Source organism: Cryptomeria japonica, chromosome 10, assembly GCF_030272615.1.
Source record: "Cryptomeria japonica chromosome 10, Sugi_1.0, whole genome shotgun sequence".
Lineage (NCBI taxonomy): Eukaryota > Viridiplantae > Streptophyta > Pinopsida > Cupressales > Cupressaceae > Cryptomeria > Cryptomeria japonica.
Genome location: NC_081414.1, coordinates 121,142,556 through 121,161,354, shown reverse-complemented (window position 1 = coordinate 121,161,354; position 18,799 = coordinate 121,142,556). Strand labels below are relative to the sequence as shown.

At 34.7% G+C, this 18,799-nt stretch overlaps 2 protein-coding genes across 2 annotated transcripts; both read left to right on the top strand.

Annotated features, from left to right (window-relative positions):
* Positions 1–3,408: 3,408 nt before the first annotated feature.
* Positions 3,409–4,157, top strand: LOC131029132 (non-specific lipid-transfer protein). Its single transcript, XM_057959530.2, has 2 exons — positions 3,409–3,821; positions 3,912–4,157. Exons 1-2 carry the CDS (start codon positions 3,442–3,444, stop codon positions 3,919–3,921), a joined length of 390 nt encoding a protein of 129 aa, XP_057815513.2. The 5' UTR covers positions 3,409–3,441; the 3' UTR covers positions 3,922–4,157.
* A 13,579-nt stretch (positions 4,158–17,736) lies between these two features.
* LOC131858806 (non-specific lipid-transfer protein 1-like) lies at positions 17,737–18,168 on the top strand. The gene is made up of 2 exons (XM_059212255.1): positions 17,737–18,035; positions 18,123–18,168. The coding sequence occupies exons 1-2, from the start codon at positions 17,737–17,739 to the stop codon at positions 18,166–18,168; spliced, it is 345 nt and encodes a 114-aa protein (XP_059068238.1).
* Positions 18,169–18,799: the final 631 nt, after the last annotated feature.

The following is an 18,799-nucleotide window of genomic DNA, read 5'->3' as shown; positions in this document are numbered from 1 at the left end:
ACTCCAACTACTCCTATTTTATTCCCTAAGTAAGATTAAGTGACATATAATTAAGACTTATGTGAAAAATAACCAAAATGAATTGTCTTAATTACACCAACACCCCTTAAAGTGCAACTTAGGGAGATGTCTCATATGTACAATTTCACAACGCTCAATGGTACGATAGGTGCTGGACTTGAATGGATCTTGATCGTGTTTTCCTACAAGACTTTCAAGACACATAGGCAAAGGAGAAAGATGAATAAGGCCTCTTAGCATCTCCTTGAAACTAAGTTGATGGAGGGAGCAGGCCATATCTATAATGCTAGAGAGCAGCGGACTCGACTGTAGAGAATCAAACAAATTTTTATTACTAGCCATATGATTGCTAGCATTAGAATAAATCAACCAAAAATCTCTCGAGGGTTGAGAGGTTTGGGAGACAAGAACTAAATTCAGGTTGACACCACGATTTGTTCTAACTAGTGTATCCTCATTAGATGCCTCATCCTATTGGGCTACAACATGTCCTCTATGTCATCTTTGATGAGGATGCCCTCTTGACTATTGGGAATGACTACAACTAGATAGACCTTCCTTACTAGAATTTCCTTGTCTAAGGCCATTATACCATCAATTATCAGTATCATGTGTGTTAGTATCGAAAATGGGCACCATCGATTGGCCTTTAGAGGCTTCTACTACTATTGTGGCTACTTTTCTGATGATCACTTATGAAACTTATTTCCTCACCATTTTCAAGAGACTAGTGCTTTGTCTTCAAAATCATCTTGTAGAGGCTGGATGACTTCTTCTTGTTGAAGTAGATTCACCAATTCTTTAAATGACACTTTCTATTTGGTAATATTCAAGGTTGTGACAAATGTTTGAAATTGGGCAAGAAGAGCTCTCAATGCAATAAGGACAAGAAATTTGTCATCCACCTTTTCTTCGAGTGTGAAAAGCTCTGCTCGGAGAGTACACATAACACAAGAAATCCTCAACTCTCTTGTTAGCTTGCATTTTGAGCGTATGAAGCTTGGACAGAAGATGGAGAATCTGGTTTGGTTTTTTGCCTTCTAGATGGTGGAGAGGGCATCCCACGCTGCCTTCGATGCTATTGCATCTTGAACATGTGGTTGTGGATGTCAAAAATAAAATATTCCAATTGTCCTTGTTGAATCAATTCATCGAATTGCAAGTTCCTAGTGTCCTAGAGTGCATTTAACATGGCAAAGTAAAAACGGGTGCTATCACAAACTGCTCATTGTGCTCCATGATTTCTCACCACACTACTAACATCATCTGATAAGTTTGACATTCACTTGTCTTTATAAAATCTGTTGCTATGAAAGCAGAACTTCTCAACGGTGCACTATAATCTCGATCCACAGGTCATTAGTTGTCTCTTAATGAACATATATTTTCATTCATAAATATTTGTTTAAAACTTCAAGAGATCAACAAAATTCAATGGATTTTTTACATCATTTGCTTTTATTCACCAATCTTTTATCTTCGTCGCTGCCAACACTTGATAAGCAAGTTTCTCACATACATTCTCAAGATGGAATCATTTGCAAGGGCCAGCCTTAAATCACACACACTAAGTAACATATTAAGCCTAAAAATTGTTAATCAACCCACCCTGAGTGTTTAACACTTTTAAGTCTAGAAGTCAAAGCTTAGTGTGTGTGATTTAAGCCAACCATTTGCGGCGGCCAGTCTTAAATCACACACATTAAGTAACATATTAAGCCAACCTAGAAAATGTCAGTCAACTCTAAATGTTTAACACTTTTAAGTCTAGAAACCAAAACTTAATGTGTGTATTCACGTTGTAGTCTCCATCGCTTCTGTGGACGATGCATTCACCACACTACATCTTCATAGATCTTCCACACTTTAACCATTCATAGCATCCTTCATTGCTTTGATACTAAATAACAACGAATTGGAGCAAATCTACTTGATCGTAATGCATTTATAACAGATATATATATATATATATATATATATATATATATATATATATATATATATATATATATATATATATATATATATATATATATATATATATATATATATATATATATATATATATATATATATACATGACAAATATCGTTGAGAAACGGGTTGGCATGACAGTAGACAGTTGTTGGAGAAAAAGATGAGCTAAGAAACAAATTAAGAAACAGTAAAATGTATTATGCTAACATTGATTAGCTTATGACTCTCTGTAGATTGTGCAAATCTGAAGGACAACATACACAAGCATTTAGGTGGTCTATACATATAGATTATGCAAATTGTGGTCCTTTATCTCTTTGAAAATGATATTTTCTCAAGTGATTTTTTCTCATTTGATCATATGAATTGATTATACATTAAATATTTAAACATACAAAAACATATTGATAAGTTGCATAGTACATTAAATATTTAAACATACAAAAAAATATTGATAAATTGCACAGACATGCATCTAGTTAACTTACAATGATTAGTAGAAAAGCATAAGAACTTTAGATTTTAAATTTTAAAAATTTTAATATTAGATTCAATCCTTCACATCTCAAAATTGATTTCAAATGATACCAAATTAAACCTTGATAGAGATGGTATTTTGAAATGGAAAATAAATATCTAAAGTAAGTGAAAATAAGTTAACAAATATCTATTAAAGAAATGAACTTTACTTAACAAAAAATTTTCACATTAAAAAATTTCATTAAAACAACACAAAGCTAAATAAAAATTGACATGAATATAAAATATCACAATTACTATTCCATAATTTCTACCCAAGCACATTCACATCAACTCCATGGCTAAATAAACACTCCATTGCTGAACAAATTCCAATCCACTCCTATACCCACTATAAGACCCCACTCTAATATGGGACATTCTCCTCTGGATAGTCAATCATCATCATATATAAATCATATTTACGAATACAATAAAGAAAGCATTATATATATATTTCAACCAAAAAAAAAACATAATTTAAAATCAATATAATAATAAAATAAAAGTTAATTGGTATCATGACCTTAGAAAATGAATCTGGCCTCCATTTCTTGAATACCTTGTGAATCGAGCACTAACTTCTGGCCATTGCACGTAAACCATATGGGTCCCATTCAACCACCCCATGATAGGGCACCTTTCCAACTTGCGATAAATCAACGGACAAGAATCTCTCTCCAGACAATCTTGCTTTCCCCACGGTTTAAAATGGCCGTTCCACTCCTGCAATGGTCAAGCATTCAATAAAAAACTAACATCTCACTCCCCTTGAACCCCACCTCTGTGAAAAAAAAAACCAAAAAAATCTCACAACTTTTCTTTGATGTGATCAAACCCACTAATAGATTCTTCACAGCTTCTATATATTATTTTAGATATCCACTAATAGATGCAAGAAAATCTCCTCTAAGCTCTAAGAATATGTTAAACATGGCAATGGCAATCGAGGGAAGTTACAGATGGAAATCAGTTTACTTTGTGGCGGCTATAATTGGCATGGTGGTGGTGGGAATGAGCAGCAAGGCGGATGGCGCAATATCATGCTCAACGGTGGTGTCTGATTTAATTCCTTGTCTTTCCTACGTTTCAGGAAGCTCTGCCAAGCCCACGAAGGGATGCTGTAATGGCATTAAAACTCTCAACACCGCCGCCAAAACTACAGACGACAGGCAAGCCGTGTGCAACTGCATAAAGTCGGTGGCGTCTTCCTACAGCAGTTACTTTGATAAGGCCAGCAAGTTGCCCGGTCTCTGTGGAGTTAATCTCGGCTTTGCCTTGACACCCTCGCTTGATTGCAGCACGTAATTTCTCCATCCTTGCCTTTTTTTTAGCTCTTTTTGCTTGGCCAACTTCAATTTCATCATGGCTAACTAGTTTTTTTTTATTTACAGGGTCCATTGAGATCTGGTCATGGGTGGGCTGCCAGCTTTGTATTGCAGTAATGTTTACTATCTATAGTTGTAGGAGACCTCAATAAGCATTGGGGATATTATGAAATGTGAATATAGCGCTTCATCGGCGATGGGTAATAAAGAATATCATTGCTTAGTCTTCTGCTAATAATGCGCATATAGCTGTTGTATAAACGGTGTGGGCTCCTTCCAATTATCTATTGCAAGAATCTACACCTTAAGTTATTTTGGCCAAGTTGTGTTTGTGCTAGATTGATGATGATGATTTTAGAGCAAAATGGGAGTGAGATGAATACACGGACCCTTAAGGGTCATCCAAAATCATACTAGTTTTTTTAAGTGGAACCATTTACTAGTGTGTGTTTTAAAATTTAGAATGTGTTGGTTAAATTAAAATAAATACTAGAGTGAAACAAATTAGTCATAAGTCACCATTAATAATCAAATTTCATTTTGACTCTGCGGTCATTTCATTTCTACTCGGCAATCTTGGCTTCACGACTCCATCCCTTGTGACAACTTGATCCAAAATGGGAGAACTGCATATTCATTTCCCTATTTCGAGTTTCAAAATATTAGAAGTCGATTACAACTCTCGCATTAGGGGAAAGGGATCTACAATGATCAGATTAATTTTGGGTTTCTCAAAATCATGTGAATATTTCAAATCATTATTATTTTTTATAATAATTTATTTGTCGAGTTTTTTACTTCGAAAATTTGTTTTTGAGTCTACAAGGTCAATTATAATGCCACGTCAACATGTTTTTATGTTGAGGTGTTCAAAATGGTCCCAAAAAAGGTAAGACCAATAGTTTTGCACAAGAACATGTTTAGTGGTCTATTGATGTGGCATCATATAATTGATTGCTTTATAAAATTTAGAGGAACTTTTTTGGTGATAAGTATTGACATGACACTTTTAGTGCACCACTATAGGGCTCATTTTATCCACGTACTATAACATGTATTGGAACCCCCCTCCACTAGAGATACCTCTCCCATACCCCTCACAATTATTTTCATATTTGTTTCCCTATTTCGAGTTTGACAAAATTAGAAGTCGATTACAACTCTCTCATTAGGGGAGAGGGATCTACAATGATTAACTTAATTTTACATTTCTCAAAATCATGTGGATATTTCAAATCACTTTCAAATTTGATCAACAATTTACTTGTCAAGTCTTCTATTTAGAAAATTTGTTTTTGAGTCTACATGGTCAATTATGATGCCACACCAACATACTTTTATGTTAAGGTGTCCAAAATGGTCGCAATATTTAGGTTATATTGATAATTGTGCACAAAGTCATTTTTAGTGGTGTATTGATGTGGCATCACAAAAATGGTTGCTTTTTAAAATTAAGAATCTAAATCATTTTGGGGATAAGTATTGACATGACATTTTTAGTGCACCACTATAGGGTTCATTTTGTCCACTTACTATAACATGTATTGGAACTCCCCTCCATTATAGATACCTCTCCCCTTCCCCTCACAATTATTTTCATATTCTCAAACCAAAAGGCATTCACCAAGTACAAGATAACTCATTTTACTACATCCATAAGTGTTTTACAATAGCATTACATCATCAAGTTTTTGCGTGCTCCCATATATATAAAATAGACATTATATGTTTTTTTGAAAAAAGAAAAATAAAGTTAAAACACAATTTTTTGAATTAATACCTCTTTGTTGATTCATTTTTGTATGTCGGTCCACATCCATTTGGTTTTGAACCTTAAGATTTGGGGAGAAGGGTCAATAATTGTGTAGACTATCTTTGTTGGTTATTTTAAATTTGAACTTGCCTCTTTTATATACATAACTAAGGTTTGGAGATTTGACTTATCATACAACTTGCCACATTAGCACATCTAATGAGAAGTGTCCTAAAAATGACTTTCTTAAATATTCAACCAAAACTTAATCATGGTATCTCTAGTAATTGAACAAAAAAATATCATTTGTTGTTAGCACAATATCACATTCTTATTTAAAATAAAACTTATATGTAACCATCAATTTTTCTATCTCAAACCCTTATAACCAACACAAATGGACCAATAGTTGAACACCAAATCTTGTTGACAATCCTTCACATTTCATGGTAAAATACAGGGTACTAGTTGTGCTCAGCTTTTATATTTGTGATAGGAGAAACTACTAATATAAATTACTCTAGTGCATATACAGTTTTACTCCAATAGTTGTACACATAAGAGTTATATTTTTTCACCATGATAGAAACACTTGTTTGAATAAGCACCTTATTTTATAAATGACACACTTATAGTGGATAGTTAAGGTATTTTATTTTAAACAAAAAGTATTTAGTTTAATAGAAAGGTTAGATAGATTGGTGGAATAGAGCTATCCAATGCACATTCTACTTTACATTTATGGCTTCTAGCTATTCATCATCATGCATATGAAGTCATTACCTTGGATCTTTGTAAAGCTATCATGGAACTTAAGTCCAACCTCTTTGCTCTATTTTTGCATTTTAAGCTGCTTAGCTCTACCATAAAAAATAAATTGTTGATTATAATTCAAGTGAGGTGCCCAGATTAAAGCTCAATTGCATTGGCTTAAGGTTGAAGATAAAAATTCTAATAAGCTATTTCCATCTCATCACACCTCAAAGTATCAAATAATTTATACATGGAAGTAATCATCTAAAAGAGATTATTGATACCCTTCAAGCCTTTGTTAGTCAATATGAACAAGTTTTCAAAGTGCAAGAGAATTCCCCTAAATGATCTAGCATGATTTGCATGGTGTTTCAAGGTTATTCTTCATTCCCACTCTTCTTCTCAATGAGATGTTTTGTGATTCATTTCCCTCCATTGATGATTTCTAAAAAGTTGTATTTACGATGGCCAATGATAAAACACTAGGTTGTAATATAAACCTTGTAAATTTTACAAGACCATTTGGAAGTGTGTTGGTATGGATTTTCATAAAGTTTATTTTGAATCCTTTCATTCCAATTCTTTAATTAAAAATAGTAGAAAATAAAATATAAAATCACACTCAACTATGGTCATCTTTAAGATAGCTCCAATTGAAGGCCAATCTTACTACTTCATGTTGCATACAAGTGCATAGCCAAAGCCCTTGTGGTAAAATTTGGTTTATGTGACTCAACAAACTAAATTATTCAATGTAAATATATTCTAGATAATATCATTGCAGTCTATGAAGGTTTGAATTGGGCTTAACAATCTCATTAGCAAGAAATTTTTATTAAGATCAACTCTACTATTTAAATCTTATGACTACATTAAATGGTCTTTTAGCCTCACCATACACCAAGGTTCAAATTTTGAGCTCATTTTATACAATCTACTTGTATGATCTTCTTTGAGGATTCAACTTGCCTCATTATTAATGGCTAGAAATCTAGTATGTTTGAGCTTTTAAGGTGAATCCACTAGGGATATCTCATAGCTCCCCATTTTATGTTCTTTCTATAAAGGTTTTGGATGCCTATTAGAACATTTTTTTTCATAGAGGTTTGTAAAAGGTATTTCATTTCCTAATTCCAAAACTTAGCTACTTAATTGACATTCTCCTCATAATTATTTTCTCACCTTTTTGGAAGAAAGAAATTATTTTCTATTCTTTTTGCTAGTGGATTTTTTTTCTTGCAAATCCTCAAATTTTGATACTAAATCGCAAAAAACTCAATGTTATATATAGTCATTTCTACCTAGGCCTCTTATAGGTGGAAAGATATCAAACATGTATAAATTTATAGGTTTTTAGGCATTCCTTTTACTTTTCAAGCTTCACCATGCACTCTTTGGCATCTCAATCTAGCTACACTTAAAGGGGTATTATTGTAGGTTTTTTATTTTTTTTAGTATGATATTCATTTTCATTATTCCTAGGTTTTTCGTATACTTTAATTAAGGCTCATTTAATAAAAAGAGTTTCAAATTATTTAACAACTAGTAGATAAATGTTGACAAGTAACGATATAAAAAAGTATTTACTATTTTAAAATTACTCAAAGGTCACTCACTATTGATTGGATATGCCACATCCATCCTATCTCTAGTTGAATATAAACTCACTACCTAACTTGTATTTATACAAACTAAAAATATTATCCTTAATATTAAAAACTATCCTCCCAATCACATTCAGATATATATTGTTTCCCATCAAAATATGTGGTGTAACACAAGGCTTAAAATAAGAGAGCATACACTATGAAGAAGTCATCTTCTTGATCCAAGGATTATGGAAGCACATAAATATTTTCCCCCATGCAAGAGAAAAGAAAACAATTACACCTACTGTGTGAGTAAAAATGTGAGTGTGAAATAAACATGATTGAAATAAAAAAGATAACAAACTAGCAAACACAAATTAATCAAACACTCAAGATAAGGATGATTAAGAAGGGAAAACTAGATAAACAAACACAATATCAATTAAAAATGCAAAAACTCTAGATTCATCCTTCGATTTGATAGTCTTCCGATTTGATGTGTGCTCGATTTATACGATTCCAAGGGTGTTTGAAGGTGCTCCATGAGAATGTGAAAATGCAAGCTAAATGAAAATGAATGTAAATGGACATGATGTAGGATGCAAATGACAGTGATGTGAGTAGTTATTTCAGCATTACAATGGTATGATTGTGAAAAAGTGGATAATTTGTGAAGGAAAATTGATCAGAAGCAAATCTGAAATACTGGAAAAATATTTTTATATATTTTTTTAGTTTTTCTATACATTAGTAATTGTCTTTTTTGAAGGCCTTCAGGGCATTTTTAGCCCTTGAAAGTTTGGCCTATCCTGTAGAATGTTGTCGTAGGCAAGTTCTTGCAGGACTTCACTCCTAACTCTTGGAGACCTTTCCAACGAGTTAAACGGCTTGTAATTTTGAGTCCTGAGTAGAAAGTTATGCCTAGTTAAAGTTAGGATAAAATTTCATATAGTTTTTTTGAAATTTTTGTAGTTTTTAGATTTTATTATGTAATAAACAAATGTGACTGTTGGGCTTCGATTCTCAAGGGGTTTGTGTGACCCTTGGAATCTCATGAGCTATTATATTTTGGATTTTCGAATGGAATAGATCACTTTTTGGCTTGCTTCAATTCTATGCTTTCTTGTTCTTGTAAACAAAATTTACAATACCACAGGTTCTCACTCAGGTGTTGTCATCCGAATCCATAATTCAGATCAGTGGTATTAGAGAAAGTTAACTCTTGTATGTCATATCACACGCAATAAAAATATCAAATATTGGGGTTGGAAACAAGGAATCCTTCAAACTACCTTCCTTTGAGATGCAGACGATCGCAAATGGTGAAGTTGTAGACAAATGATGACATTAAAGGATTAGTTGCAGATGCACTAACAAAGTAGCGTGAAGAAATGAGGAAGAAGTTCAAGCAAATGTTGGAAAGTCGTGGGTCACAAGAAAACCCACCATTCACAGGGTATACACCATTCAAGGTGCAAGTGAATTTTGATATACCCACATTTCAAGAAAAGATCGATGTAGATGCTATTGATGATTGGGTTTCAAAACTGGAAAGATATTTCCATCAATCAGTTTTCAAATGAAGAGAAGATAAATTTCGCTCTCCTCAAAGATGAAAATCATGTGAAAGATTCGTGGGAAGTGAAGTTAGAATCCAAGGCAGCAAAAAATGGCAACACTTTTATTTTTTTATCAAAAACCCACATGGGGAGAATTCATGGAGCACATAAAGGAATAATATTTTCCTATTGATACATATGAACAAAAATATATGCAGTGGAAGTTGCTTCGACAGAAGAAGGACCAAACTATTCAGGAATATACTAATATGTTTCATGCCTTAGCAGCAAAGCTTGGCATCAAAGATTGTGAGAAGCACCGAGTTTTAAAATATCATAGTGGACTCTATAGGTACATCGAAACTGAAATGGAATTCTTGAACATAGAGACTTTACCTAGTGCATATAAATTTTCTACCAAAATTGAGGAGAAATTCAAACAGAAAGGAAGGAGGGATAATTTTGCAAATAACAGATGGAAGAGTGAAGGTGGCAAAACTACATGGAAAAAAACCTATAAGGAACCCTCTCCCAATTCACCAACAAAAATGACATGGAGTATGAAGAAGACATAAGAGAATGGTATTTGGTGTGAACTCCATAAGAGTCTCTCTCATAATACAAAATATTGTAGGGCCATAAAAAGCCTAATGATGGAGATGCATGAAGACAAAGAAGAATCTAAGGTGGCATAAACTTGCACAGAAGGAAGTCATGAACAGGTCATTGAGGCTGATCCATATGAAATGGTAACTAATACAAGGATATTGCCCCAGGAGAATGAGGAGAGGTTGTTCCATTCACAGATGTGGGTCAGAGGAAAAGCCCAACACTTTATCATTGATAGCGAAAGTCAAAAGAACCTAATATCAGTAGAGACTGTGAAGAGACTGAATTTGAAAACAACAACCCACCTGCAACCCTATTCAATGGGATGGGTTAGTCAAGGGAGAGATATCTAGGTACACCAGCAGTGTCGCCTTTCATACTCCATAAAGCCTTTCATAGATGAGGTAATCTATGATGTGGCTCCCTTAGATGTTTGTGATGTTCTGTTGGGACAACCATAAATGTACCAAAGACATGGTGTTTATGAGTCCAAGCCTTGCAACGTGACCATCATATTAGGTGAGCAAAAATACTAAATACCAGAGGTAAGCCCTGCATACACTACCTCTTTGATTAGTGCCAAGCAACGTAAGAGGTTAGTTGCCACCAGGCCTCGCAGCGTGACCATCAGATTAGGTGAGCAGAAATAACAAATACTAGAGGTAAGCCCTGCATACACTACCTCTTTGATTAGTGCCAAGCAACGTAAGAGGTTAGTTGCCAAAATGAGAACATTCATTTTATTGATGATTCATTCTGAAGAAGAAAGGAAATCAGTTTATAATTCCCATACCATGACAAACACCACAACACTGCAAAAAATATCAATGGATCAAATTTTGATGAAATATGAGAATCTGTTGAAGTTACCAACTGGGGTACCTACACACTGCCAATTGAGACACACTATTGAAGTTACCAAGTGAGATACCAGGAACTCCATTACCTAATGAATCAGTCTATTATAGGTCAGTATTAGAGAATAATGAGATTAAGAGGCAAATACAAGAATTGATTGAGAAGGGACATATTCATCCAAGTGCATCACCCTATGGTAGCCCCATTGTTCTAGCAAAGAAAAAGGATGGAACCTGGAGACTTTCTATTGACAATAGGTCCTTGAATAAAATTTCAGTCAAAAATAGGTATCCACTTCCCTGGATAGATGACCTCTTGGACGAGCTTAGAGGGGCCCGATTCTTCACCAAAATTGATTTGAAATCAGGGTACCATCAAGTACCAATTGAATCAGCTGATGTGTGGAAGACAACTTTCAAATCTAAAGAGGGATTGTTTGAATGGCTGGTGATGTCTTTCGGTTTAACAAATGCTCCAATGACATTCATGAGAATGATGAATGATATACTTAGACCAATCATCTATTCCTTTGTGGTGGTATATCTTGACGCCATACTCATCTTCAGCAAAACTTGCCAGGAACATTTGCAACATGTGGAAAAAATTCTCTCAACCTTACAAGATCATGGGCTTTATGCAAACAAAGAAAAGTGCTCCTTTGGTATGCAGAGTATCAGATACTTAGAATATGTTATTGATAGTGAGGGTGTCCATGTTGATCCGGAGAAGATACAAGTGATCAAGGACTCACCATCTCCTAGAAATCTCACAGAGTTACGAAGTTTGCTCGGGTTGGCAAAATTTTATCACAGATTTGTGTTGGGATTTTCCGATTTGTCTTGGCCTCTAAATCAGTCATTGAGGGGGAGGAGACAAGCAAAGTTTAAATGGACAAGTTCTCAACAAGAAGCATTCGAGGGGCTAAAATGAAGGCTATGTTCTGCACCAGTTTGGTCTCTTCCTGACCTGCAACAGTCTTTTGAAATACAAACATATACTTCAGAATATGTTCTAGGGGCAGTCCTCATGCAACATGGTCATCCAGTTGCATATCACAGTCAGACTTTTTCTGATACAATGCATTGGTATGCCACTTATGACAAGGAACTGTATGCTATTGTTCAAGCCTATAAGTAGTGGAAACATTACATTTTGGGTAAGGAGTCTGTCATCCACATAGATCACAAACCCCTTCAATTTTTGCAAACACAAGGGAAGTTACAGAATGATCAACATCAACGATGGTCAACATATCTTCAATAATTTCACCTCAATATTCACCACAAGAAAGGAAGTATTAATAAAGTAGCGGACTGTTTGAGCAAGCCTCCAATTGCAGCCATAAATATGGTTTTGAACTCATGTGGTCATCAAACTGAAGCCTGGGCTTGCTTGTATGAGAATGACGTTGAATTTGTAGATTTTTATAATCAATTGGTGAAGGGACATCAAGTGAATTCCTTCTATTTGTGGGATGGAATGCTTTGTCACCTTGGCCAAATCTGTGTGCCCAATGCAGAACACAAAAATTTGATATGGGAAGCTCACTATAATAAGGTTGTTGGTCACTTTGGTATAGGTAAGACTACTGCTATACTTTAGAAGTATTTATGTTGACCAAAATTGAGAAATGATGTTATTTCATAGATTCAAGCTTGTACTGCATGTGCTATTGCTAAGCCTGCCAGTCGTAAACTTGGGTTGTACTCACCACTTCCTGTTCCTGAAAAACCTTGGCACTCAGTTTCTATGGACTTTATGTTTGGTCTTCCTACCATAAAAAGAGGCCATGATTGTGTGTATGTTGTGGTAGATAGGTTCTCAAAAATGGCAGTAATAGTGGCATGTAAAAAAACAATTTCTGCAGAGGACACTGCAAAGCTATTCTTTGAATACATTTGGGTTCATTTTGGTTTGCCAAATACCATTATCTCAGATAGGGACAATAATTTTCTTAGTAAGTTCTGGTCTCACAATGGGAAAAGATGGACACAAAATTAACAAAGTCTACTGCTTTCCACTCGCAAATAGATGGTCAAAGAGAGGTAGTGAATCAGATGATCATACATATCCTACGAATGTACCACTCAAAACATCCCCACACATGGGATGAAAGTCTTCCATATGCTCAACATAGCTACAACAGGGAAATTTATAGTTCAACTGGCCACAACCCATTTGAGGTTTGTCTTGGTTATCAGCCACTTGCACCCATGGATGTTGCCATACCACTTATTCAACCTGATCTGGTTCCACGTGTTGGTAAGGAGGAAGATAAGGCGGCCTAGTTCTTCGACAGAATTCATCATCTGCAACAACAAGTTCATGAAATTTTGGAACATACCAATAAGAAGTACAAGGAGAGACATGATGAGCATCGTACTCCTCATAATTTTCAAGTCGGGGACAAGGTGTGGTTGCATATCCAGAAGGAACGATTGTAGGGTGCCAATAGGAAGCTTCATCCTCTTCGTTACGGGCCATACACCATCATCAAGCAAGTTGGTGATAATGCTTTTGAGCTTAATTTACCTCCATTTCTGGGTCTTCATCCATTCTTCAATGTGGAACTCTTGAAGCCATATTTTCCTCCATTATTAGATTTTGCAGATGTGGCAGAAACAATCTCCACTATAGAATTGAATCCAAATGCAGCTACCCCATTCCAACATGATCAGATTGTGGAGACCATGGTGAAAACACTCAAACAACAGTAGATTTACCTGTACAAAGTGGTTCGAGCAGGGAAGATCGGTCAACAAGGAAAGTGGTTTACCAGGGAGTAGCTTCAAGAACGTTGTCCTCATCTCATTCAGAGTGTTGATGCAATGAAGCCCATTTCTTTCCAAGGGGAAGGTAATGATCAGAAGCAAATCTAAAATACTGGAAAAATATTTTTATATATTTTTATAGTTTTTCTATACGTTAGTAATTGTCTTTTTTGAAGGCCTTCAAGGCATTTTTAGCCCTTGAAAGTTTGGCTTGTCCTTTAAAAAATATTCTTGTAGGACTTCACTCCTAACTCTTGGAGACCTTTCCAACGAGTTAAACAGATCGTAATTTCGAGTCCCGAGTAGAAAGTTATGCCTAGTTAAAGTTAGGATAAAATTTCGTATAGTTTTTTAAAATTTTTGTAATTTTTTAGATTTTATTATGTAATAAATAGATGTGACTATTGGCCTTCGATTCTCAAGGGGTTTGTGTGACCCTTGGAATCTCATGAACTACTATATGTTGGATTTTCGAATGGAATAGATCACTTTTTGGCTTTCTTCAATTCTATGCTTTCTTGTTCTTGTAAACAAAATTTACAATATTGTAGGTTCTCACTCAGGTGTTGTCATCTGAATCCATAATTCGGATAACAAATAGAGGGATAAAATATGCATGGATGGGAGATGAGAGGGCTTGAAAATAATGGCTAAGACAATGAAAATAAGTGTCCTCAACAAAGAAAAATGTCTTGGAGAGGAATGACATGTGTCCTCAAGGACTCATGTCTATTTGAAAGATAAACACCCAAATAAACAAGATTATTTTCCAAATATTAGAAAATATAAGGAACGTGCACACACATGGGAGGGAGAGGTTAGAAAGGATAAGGTTGGTTAGGGGAGCTGGGTTAGTTAGTGGGATAGATTAGAAGAAGGGTTTTATGGGGGTTTAGGTTAGGAGACATGTGGGGAAATAGAATTAATATAATTAATTAATTCTATAATGGGAAAGGAGAAAAAGGAGAAAATGTGAATCAAATAGTCAAATTATGCGTTTGATTTATTTAATAGAAGAAGGGGGAATTTAATTAATTAAATGATTTATGGTCATCAAATAATTAATTAGAAGGGGACTGTAGCATAATTAATAAAATTAATTAGCTAGAAGGAGGGAAGACTAATTAATTAAATAATGCATAATTATTTAATTTTAAAGCATTCAAGATAGCTAAATTCAATTTATTAGATTAATAAAAATTAGGTGTGTACACCCATAAAGCTCATCTCCTAAAAAGAAAAAATCTATTAACAAAAATCATACATCTCACTTAGGAAATATCATTTAACATTTCTTCAAAGCTTGTATATTTGGATGAAAACACAAGTTCCCATTAAAAAATGCATAAAATTGATATAGAAGAATACAAAAACATACCATAGTTTTAATCATACAATTGTACCTTTAATTATGTAATGTCTTGTACTTGTGTAACATCCTAAAATTGCACTCCTCGTAATTTTCGACTGCATTCGGGTCTTTGCCTTAGTGTTTTCGCCCATCAACCTGATCAGAGACCTAAATATGCTCATGCACATCAAAAACACCTTGCAAATTAATAATGCACTCAAAAGCCACCTTGATCCTGCCCTAAAATAGGGCAGTGCCAAGGCGTGGCACCCAGGTCGCCCTTAATGGGTACCTATCTTGGACCCCTTCCCCTGGACCTATCTCAAATTGAAGTGGGAAAATCCCCCCTATGTCGGCTTAAGTCAAAAAATCAGTTAGTTAATCCTATTGGAAAGTATATAAGAGGGATTTCTCCTCTCATTTGGGGATACACAAACTAAAGCGCACACACAAGAGGTCATCAAGCATTCAAGAGCAATTGAGCATTTTCAGTCTTCCTTCAAGCTTTGGAGATGCAACAGAGTCAAGATTTTAAGCATTGAAGAAGAGATCAACATTCTCATTTATGAAACCCTAATTTCATGTGGAGGCAAGAAAAACTTCATAAGAAGGTATAAGCATTTCATTTTCAGTCAATTCAACATCCCCTCAAAGAGGAGGATTTCTATTTTTAGTCATTTAATTTACATTATTTCAAGCAGTTGGTTAATTCCAAAATTGGGGTTTGACCTGAAGGCAAACCCTTATTCCCAACACATTTCATTTTCTTTATGTGTGCAAGAAACAAGTGTGCAACTGTACTTCTGGAATTAAGCTTTATTTGTAGAGACGGAAAAACCCTTTCTGACAAGTGGAAAGTTCGAAGGACCGATAGGAGGGTGCCCTTGTCTGGACACAGTCCCTACAACGTTTTCTCGATTTTGTAGAGTATCTTCGAATTATCTCAAACTTCTCAAATCCAGGTGCATGACAAAATCCCGAATCTGTAGATCGTTGTTTTCTCATACTTTGTCTTCATTTCCAAAGCTTAATCTTAATTCAACTAGTCAACTTACGAAAGAGGGTCAATTGCATTTCAATCACAACCAATCTACTTAGTATTCAGCTATTACATCATTTAGGATTGGATCTAGTAGATTCACCCCCTTAAGCGAAAATTGATCTTAGCGAATTTTCCCTTCCCACACAGAGAATTGGCTAAAGCTCCCAATTTTCCACTTTACAACTTGGTTACTAGGACAGATCTTGAGACCCTCAAATATGACCAATATATTTGAATTCTTAGTGATAAACAATTGAATTATTAATATACATAATACAAACTTTTTAGAGACCTTTTTATGTTGAATATTTTTAATTTATGTTTGGGCCTCTTAAATCAGCCTCCATGATTTTAGAGAGCCTCAACTAAGGAGAGCAACCTCCAATTAATTGACCTGTTAACTACTATAGTCTAATCACAAATCTATCTTAGTTATCTAAATTAACATGCAATCTGAACTATGAATAATAATTACATACTCTCAATTTGGAGATAATATTTTTAAGAGCCAACATAGTATGTTTAGTTGAAAAAGGTTTTATTAGATAATTTGTTTGTACGCTCTCTAATTCTATTGAATAAACATTGGACCCAACAGTTCCTTTCATCAACTATCATGTTTTAAACCTTTTAAAAAAAATTACCCACTAAACCTTTCATCAACTATCATGTTTTAAACCTTTTTAAAAAATTTACCCACTAAATTGCCATGCAACTATGTTCCAATAAACCTATAAACTTAGGGTGCCTCTTAGATACTTTGTCACACGCATTCATATGTTCTACCTATACCTAAAAGAATGGTTTCTTTGATCTATTGTGTATGGTCGTCTATGATAAGTCTTAAATCACACACATTAAACAAAATATTAAGCTTAGAGAATGTCAGTCAACTTTAAGTGTTTAACACTTTAAATAAAAATGAAAACTTAATGTATAATTTAAACAATCCGTCTTCGACAAATAAATTATCATGGCATAACCAATCTCTATTATTGGATTGTTTCTCCAATCACAAATAGTTCAATTCTAGGAGATAGTAAATAACTAATATTTATGGAGGACCTGTTAAATCCGCCATTAAATTAAACATGAAATTTCCCAGCTCAAAGATCACATCCTCTAAACTTTGGACTTCAATATTCTCTTATCTTTCAGACATCACTTTAATTCTGTAACAGCGAAATTTATTATGGACTTCAAAATTTCTTTGCCTCGTCATATCAACAAAACAAAAGTACCGATATACTTCGTTTTCATTTGATTTAACTTTCAAGCATCCCTGTAAAACAGCGATCACTTTGCTCAAAAGTATGGTTAAAGTAAAGCGAGCTGGCATCACCATTTGAGATATCGAAACCAACTCTCCCCATCTTCATAAAAATGATAACGACTGTGAACAAATCCTCCCTCACTTGGAATCTTCGCAGTTAATGCTACTTCCTTTTCTACATTCGTGTCATCTCTTTTTTCTACCTCCCTCCATCTTTATATATTCTAATCCTACCACCAATACATACACAGATGAACTAACTGATTGTAGAGATTGAGGATGGCAAGATCAATGAAGAGAGTGTGGGAATTCGTTTATGTTGTGATAGCAGTAATGGCGATGATTAGCGTAGGGGCATATGCCTCTATTTGTTGCATGACTGTTATTTCTGATTTAGCCCCCTGCGCGGGCTTTGTTTCAGGGACCGCCGCTCAGCCGCCAAAGGCATGCTGTGACGGCATTGGCAGTCTGAATGCCGCCACCAATACAAAAACGGACAGGCAAGCCGCTTGTAAGTGCGTAAAGTCTCTTATAGGGTGCACTCCCATCAATTATACTAGGGCTGGCGAATTGCCCAAACGCTGCGGGGTAAACATCGGCATACCCATCAGCCCTTCAGTTGACTGCTCCAAGTAAGTTGCATATCCTCTTCTTTTTCTGTCTCGTTCTCTAAACTCTTTCTGTGATGGCTCACCATTAAGATCTGTTTTGATGAGCAGTATCAGCCGAGCTACCTCAAATCTGCCCATGACGTCGCCACCATGAGTGTGACTCTAGTTGCTGGATGAGTTATGTTGCTATGTTTTATCTTGTTTAAATAATGCTTATGTACCACACTACCAAGTTGATGTACTTGAATAAAGAGACTATGATAAGTATTGTACTATCCTTCAGTGACGAGGAAAACCAAGAACCGTTTCAGCTGATATCGAAATTCGAAATATACGACTACTGTTATTTTGCTGGATATATAGGTCTTCTATAAAAAACTAAGGTTTTATAACCAATCAAAGGAGAAAATGTACGATATTTTATACATTTGCGATACCAATTTCGAAGATGTCTTGCAACAGAAAATGTGTGGATTTAAGATTATGGCTTAAAAGATCACAAATGTGTTGGAGAATAACGCTCCACTCTACTTCCAATGGCTATCATTTAAGAATGCTGAGTGAATATAATTCATGTATAGCTCTTGTTCAGCTATAAGATAATGAAAAATAATAGATGAGTTTAGTGTTTTTCAAGTTAAAAGTATTACTAATATTTAATTTTTGAGTTTAGTTTAAAAATATTTAAATAGGTATGATTTAATTCAAATGTTGTAAAGTATTTGTTTGTAATTTTTTTGTTATATTTTTTATTAATATATTATGATATCAAAATAAAATTGGAT

What these genes read in the sequence shown, in the direction of transcription:
- LOC131029132 (XM_057959530.2), top strand. Translation starts at nt 3,442, where the DNA reads ATGTTAAACATGGCAATGGCAATCGAGGGAAGTTACAGATGGAAATCA.
- LOC131858806 (XM_059212255.1), top strand. Translation starts at nt 17,737, where the DNA reads ATGGCGATGATTAGCGTAGGGGCATATGCCTCTATTTGTTGCATGACT. An exon ending in CCTTCAGTTGACTGCTCCAA is followed by an intron (nt 18,036 to 18,122) that starts GTAAGTTGCATA and finishes TTTGATGAGCAG; the next exon opens with TATCAGCCGAGCTACCTCAA.